This window comes from Tarenaya hassleriana, unplaced genomic scaffold (assembly GCF_000463585.1).
Source record: "Tarenaya hassleriana unplaced genomic scaffold, ASM46358v1 Cleome31, whole genome shotgun sequence".
Taxonomy (NCBI): Eukaryota; Viridiplantae; Streptophyta; class Magnoliopsida; order Brassicales; family Cleomaceae; genus Tarenaya; species Tarenaya hassleriana.
Genome location: NW_010966274.1, coordinates 899423 through 906840, shown reverse-complemented (window position 1 = coordinate 906840; position 7418 = coordinate 899423). Strand labels below are relative to the sequence as shown.

General features: G+C 27.8%; 1 protein-coding gene across 1 annotated transcript; it reads left to right on the top strand.

Moving 5' to 3' along the window:
* The first annotated feature begins 1758 nt into the window (after window positions 1-1758).
* LOC104820563 (ethylene-responsive transcription factor 11) lies at window positions 1759-2690 on the top strand. Its single transcript, XM_010551047.2, is given in 2 exon segments — window positions 1759-1947; window positions 1949-2690. Coding segments are annotated over 2 exon segments (624 nt in total). The 5' UTR covers window positions 1759-1828; the 3' UTR covers window positions 2454-2690.
* The last annotated feature ends 4728 nt before the right edge of the window (window positions 2691-7418 follow it).

Here is a 7418-nt window from a genome sequence, read left to right as displayed (position 1 = left end):
ATATATGCGTGTATGTGTGTATATATATATATGTGTGTGTGGTGATTATCTGTGGTGTTCCGACATGTTGCCATCATGTCTCCGTTTCACCAACCCTTTCCTCTTCTTCGATGTCTTTTCATTTGTCATTTTTAGGTTAAGCATGCATATTTGATTATTAATTATGTTGATTTTGATAGATGAAATCTCTGCAATTTAGACGATATTGAATGGTATTATGACAAAGTTAAAAGCATGATAATATCGCCAAAAAATATAAACTTTTTAAATTTGAAAAATAAATATATAAAACTTATATAAAATACATAAATTTAAAAAACAAATTGTGTAAATACACAAAAACATTAATTTCAATTGTGAATGTATACGAAAATTTTTAAAGTTTGTATATTTTTATATGGTGATTTATAACAAAATTTAAAAGTTTATATATTTTTATACGGTGATTTATATGAAAATTTTCAAAGTTGGTGTGTTTTTATACAATATTAAAAGTTTATGTATTTATTTATCAAATTTATGTTTTTTGTTATAATCTCTAAAAAAAATTAAATTTATTTTTCAAATTGGTGCATTCCAGACCATTTAGATGTATCCAATAATGTGTCGACTTTCTTACTACTCACATCACCAAACGATAATTTTTTTTAGAATATTTTAAATTTACGAAAAAATGACATTTTCTTATACAAATTTAATTAGCCAAATATGATATTTTCATACACGTATTTTTAAATTGACAAAAAATTACACTTGAATTCAAAATTTTTGAAATGTCTACACAAATTGTTAAAATTAATAGTAATTACATACATAATCATCATTCGTTAAAATTTTTCGGATTCTGTTAACTAATGCATTAGTTAAATCTGTAACTACCATATACTTCATAGCATTAGTTAATAGAATCTAAAAATTTTTAACGAAAATGATGATTATGTATGTAATTACTGTTAATTTTAATCATTCGTGTAGACATTTGATAAATTTTAAATTAAAATATAGTTTTTTATTAAATTTAAAATACGTCTATGAAAAAGTCGTAGGAAAATGTCATATTATCTAAATTTATAGTTTGAATCTATCCTATTTATCTAAATACTTAATACCTAAATAATTTAAAATTCACCTCAATTGAGATAATTAGGATATTGTGTTGGTGGATGTTAACTTAACTTTTCCTCAAAAAATAAAAAAAAATTAAAGAATTCCATCCCCAATTTGCATTCAATGCACAAACAAATCCCAATTTAATATTATTATCACTTATTTAGATCGATCCACTAATATTCCCGTAGACAAATTTACAAAATTTTCGGGTATGGATCAATTCAAATTAATACAAGAGTATTTATTTTTCATCAGAATAATACCTATTTAAATTTAAAAAAAAATTACTCATAAATAAAATTGGAGTTGGTTTTTGGAATAATGAAAGTCAAATAATTTTCGTAACTCACTAATTATCCTCTAAATTTCGTTCCAAAAAAAGAAAATAAAAGAAGAGTGGATCGGTTTTGTAATATTTCCTCATATCCAAAAGAAAAAAGAAACTATTGGCACGCGTCAATATAGCGCGTGAGTTCCTCCAATCGCAAACCACCGCACACTATTAAAAAAAATAATTATACGGCCCCAAAATTCCACGTCATCAGATAATATTACGAGAATGCCACTCGACCACCATCGTTAGCCGCCTCCAGTCAAATCCGCGGTTGACTCTCTCCTTCCGTCTATAAATGGCGTCACAGCCTCTCCTCCTCATTCTCACATCCTCCATTTCATTTTTAAAAAAAATTATTTTTAAAAAAGCTTCAGCTTCTCATCAATGGCGGCGACCGCCAAACGTAACGGCGTGACGACGGAGAGGCGTTACAGGGGAGTGAGGAAGAGGCCGTGGGGCCGTTACGCCGCCGAGATCAGAGATCCCGCCAAGGAGACACGTGTCCACCTTCGACACCGCCGAAGCGGCGGCCCGTGCCTACGACAAGGCGGCGCTTGAGTTCCGCGGCGCCAAGGCTAAAACCAATTTCCCTCCCTCCGTCCACGACGGCGACAGTGATCTCCCCCACCGCCGTAACCAGAGCCCGAGCCACAGCAGCACCGTCGAGTCATCGAGCCGAGATCCGGTCACCGATTCGTCTCCGCCGGCTCTCGATCTTAACCTCGGATGCGCCGATTTCGCATCGGCCGCCGCTAGATTTCATTTTCCGGTGATCGGATTCGGTAGCCCGGTGGAGGTTCTGGCGAGCGATTTCGCCGCCTACGCAGAGGCCGCGAGGTGGATGACGGCGGCGCGCGAGTGCGACGCGCGAGTTGGATCGCAGAGCAGCGAGTCGGACTCGTCGGCGTCGGTGGTGATAGATCTGAACCAACGCCACGTCAGACCTCGAAGGGCGCGCGCGTTCTTCAATCTCGACCTCAACCTGCCGCCTCCGCCGGAGGCCGCTTGATATTTTTCGAGCCATTTTAAAAAAATTAATTTTGAAATAATAATAATAATAATTTTGTGGAAACTTTTAAAACATTCCAAATAATCAAAGATGGTAATAGATGATAATTACTTAGGGTTCCAATAGAAATGTTTTTTTTTTCAGCATATTCCCTCCTTATGCTGTTTATCACCATTGTAAGTTGTAACCCTTTTGCTTTTTAGATTAAGAAATATATAAATTCGATTTAATTTTGTCCGAATCGGAGCTATTTCATTTCAATCATTGATTAAATTTGATTTTTTATATGGATAAAGTTAATTATAGAAAAAAAAAATGTTGGATTCGCATATTCTTACAAAAAAAAAAAAGATATGGAATTTAATGTTTTGAAGTATATGGGATAAGGTATTTAAATCGATTTGTTTTTTTTCTTCTAAGTTTTAGGATCTCATTTGTAATATTAGATAATAAAAAAAGGTTTAAATTGTCCATTTAATAGATGAAATTGTTCAATTAAATATTTGAAGTAATTAAAGTTTGAACATGCTCTATGTTTTTTTTTTTAATTTTGCAAGCATGGTGTATGATTATTTTATTCCATATTTATAAAAAAAAAATTGTGCAGCTTTTTTGTGCTTTAATGATATGTGATTCAATGGAAACGTATAAATCCTAATTTGGTAACAATTTTTTTTTTTGGGTAATCGGGTTTCCTGAACCGAGGCCCAGACTAATCCCGGAGCCGGGAGTCAGCCATGTGATTTGAATTATGCACTCCCTCCCCAGCCTGGGTTCGAACTCGGGACGGGACATACGCTTTGTGTCCCCATTTCACCGGTTGAATTACCCAGATTGGGTCTAATTTCGTAACAATTATTATGTCTAAACCCTTCATTAGCTATTTAATTACAAAAACATAAAGTGTGACAGATTTTAATTATCTAATCCCTTTTTATCTCAATTAAATAAGGTTATTACTTGTTAATTATTGTGTTAAATCATTTCAATAGGATGGACTTTGAACTGCAACTTTATTTTTATTTTTATTTTCTTGGGGCGGATACAAGTATTGAGAAATTATAAATGATTAATTTATTTTATAAAAATAATTTATATAATCTGGGTCATAAAATTACTTCTAATATAGTGGCAACAAGTGGAGTTAAGTATTACGGTCTCATGTTTAAGCTTCTGTTATAAGCATTCGGAATATTTCTTAAAATTAAATATGAATAATGATTAATTGGTTAATATGTCGCATTATGCTAATACATAATAATTGCATATTAAACAATCTAAAAATTACCATTATATATAATAATTAATTAAAAACCAAATCTCCATTGAATCCAAAATAAACACCAGCATGCATAACGGAAGTAAATATATATATATATCTCGAAAATTAAAAGATATTTATTCATTCAAAAAGATAAAAATTAAAATGCGTAAATTAAAACCTAATGAAAACCAAAACATTCCCACGGAACCATCACCAATAAAAAATATTATCCACTCATGTCTCTGTGTTTTCCAAGTATCATATAAACAAAAAATTAATTTTATTTCTTTAATTAAAAAAAAAGTGATATTTACCATATAACATGTCCTCATGTATATTTCTCTACAAGTTTTTTATTACCAAGCTCAAGTAAAATTTGGAAAATTTTACACGTGTAATATATTTATATCAAAACAATGTAATATTGGCTGGATTATTTGTAAAGATAAAACCTATAAAAATTCTCGAATTTACAAAATACGTTTATTATAATTTTTAAATTTGTAAAATATATTATTATAATTTCTAAACTGATTTTTGAATCAATATCGTAGAGTTTGAATATTACAATAATATATTTTATATATTTGGAAATAAATTAGTTAAATAAAAAGTTTTAAAATTTGTCTTTTTTACCATTTTATAAATTCAAAATTTTTTTTATAGATTTTATCTATTTGTAATTAAAAATCATATAAAAATTTAGAAAGAAAAGGACACGTGTAAATAATATAACGGGGCGTACGTACACTGGTTGGAAGGAAAGCCGAAAGGTAATGCCGCGTTATTGGATTTGGTCTGCAGCTCTGTCGTATTCTACAGACAAACAAAATCATACACAATCTTAAAAAGCTTATACATGTATACGCATATATATATATATATACATATATAATTATATATATGTTTTTATAAATATACACATGTAAATGGAATATACTAAATATGTTTTCATAAATAAAGTCCCTATCTCGTTTTCATTTTGCTATTTATTTTTAAAAATTCAGTGCAGTTATTAATGCTCTTTGGAAAAAAAAAATTTAAATCAGAAAAAAAAAGAGAGATTAAAACATGATGGACAAAATGTTCACACGCTCAAGTCACAGTCGGTCCATGCATGGTTAAATCAGTTTCTTTTTCAATGATATTTGAAATTATTATGAATACATATATATATATATATATATATTTATGTTTGTTGAGAATTTATACGATATTATAATAACCTAATCTGATATAAGTTTTAAATTTTGTTAAGAAATAAATTATTTGTACAACAAAAAATTATTGGTAATGATTGTATTAGAATATGTGAATAATTATATATATTCTAAAGTTAGACAGTGACATTATATAACCATAATTAAATAAAGATCTAACCAAACTTGTTGAAAACGTGTTTGCGTGTGGAAGATATTGGGCCGTCGAACGCATGCGATTTATTATGATAAAAAAATAAAAAGAAAAATGAATTTTTTAATGAGTTTTTTTGGGTTATTATGTTGATAACCGAATTGAATAAGATAACCGTAACCGAACTAAATTTGATATAAAAATTGAACGATAATAATTTTTTTAAATCTGATAAAATCAAAATCGAATAGAACCGAATAAAATAAATTATAAAAAATGATTTTTTAAAAAATAAGTTTTTATCAATAAAAAATCGAATTTTAATACAAAATCGAATTTTAACGTAACCAAATCGAAGATTGATATAAAAGTTAATAAATATAAAAATTGAATGGTAATAACTTTTTTAAATATGAAAAAATTGAAATAAAATGGAATCGAATAAAATAAATTATAAAAAATAATTTTTTAAAAAATGAGTTTTTATCAATAAAAAATTGAATTTTAATACAAAATCGAATTTTAACGTAACCAAATCGAAGTTGATATAAAAAGTTAATGAATATAGTGTTTTTATAACCGAACCAAATATTATCCAACGGGATCCGAAATCTTAAATGACCATAGTTTACTTTCAAACACAAAAATAAAATTGTGCAAAAATTAAAAATTAAAATATAAACAGACTCGCGGCAAATAAAGTATAAGGCCCATTGGACTGCCCGAACCCCTATATAACAAAAAAAAATTCGAATTTTCCTGGAAAATAATGTATATTTACAGTTTTACCCTTTGTGGGCCCAGATTAGCGGATGCTTTTACGCACGACGGTCAAAGCTGACGCAACTGACGGTCGGCCTTCGAGGTTCTCAGCTGCTGATGTCATCCTCTTTTTTTTTTTTTCTATTGGCGCCGAAAACAATATGATTAAATCTTTTTTTCCCCTTCTGAATAGGGTATTATTAATAACAAGTAATACTATTTTTTTATGTTCCACGAAATATATTTCCGTACAATCTCATATATTATTATTTTTGGGTAAAACATATTTTAATATTAGATTCTTAAATTTATATAATTTAGAAAAAATCTAAAAAAAACACTCAACTTTACAATTTTGACAAAAAAACATTGAACTTTATTTTTTGTCGAATAAATATTAAAAATTTTAAAGAATCTAAAAAAATACTGAATTTTTCAAATAATCCAAAAAATACATGAATTTTTCTGCGATATTAAAAAACACTGAATTTTTTTAGTGATAAAAAAAATACATGAATTTTTTTTCGATTGTCAAAAAAACTAAGTAAAATAATCTGACGTATTTGCATCTCCTTGTGTCACGTCATTCATTTTGTTTATTTTGACAATCATATAAAAGTTAAGTGTTTATTTTGTAAAATTTAAAAAGTTTAATATTTATTTGATAAAATAAAAAGTTCAATGTTTTTTTTTCAAAATTTAAAAGTTCAGTATTTTTTTTTATTTTCTCTATAATTTAACTTAAAATTTTATATTTATAAATAGTCAATACAATTATATTAATCTAAATGAGTTTTTCCTCTTATTTTCAACTGTTCTAGTATTTTATCGTTATTAGTGATTTGATGGCCATTATTATAAATAAAATTTTTGGAATAATTAAAATATATGAAAAATAAATTTAGATATTAAAACAACTAAATTTTTTCAAAGTATGAAATTGTTTGATGAAAAGCAGTTTGGATTAAAAAAATGATATTTATCCAAATAATATAAATAATTTCTATTTTGAATTAATGTTAGGATTTTAAAAGTAAAATCTATTTTATATGTAGGCTTTGATTGACTTTTGTTTATATTTGCTAATTGCTATTTGGTAATTCATAGACATATCTATTAATGTTGAGAGAGTGTATGTAATGATTATTTATGGTTGAACCTTTGCTACTCTCACATCATTTTTGGACTTTTTGGAAGAAGTAACTACTCCACTTCAAAGTTCTCATTGGCCATAGGATTGACTTTTATCATTTATAGAATTAGATTATATATGTATATATATATATATATATATATATATATATATATATAAGCCTCAATTTGATTTTCGGCGGGGGCTTTGAAAAAAAAAGTGCAAAAATAAATCCTTGAAATACGGGAGGGGACAAAATCAAATGACGAAATTTGTTGAAATATAAAGAAACGTTTTTTTTTCTATTGATAATTTAGATTTTTCATTATATATTATCCAAAATATTTATGGTATAATTTTTTCACTTCTCTTTATCGTTTCAACAATGAGGATATTATCCTCCATCTTATTTTGTCACAATCGTTTTCATTTTGAATTAGAAAAAAAAAACGTA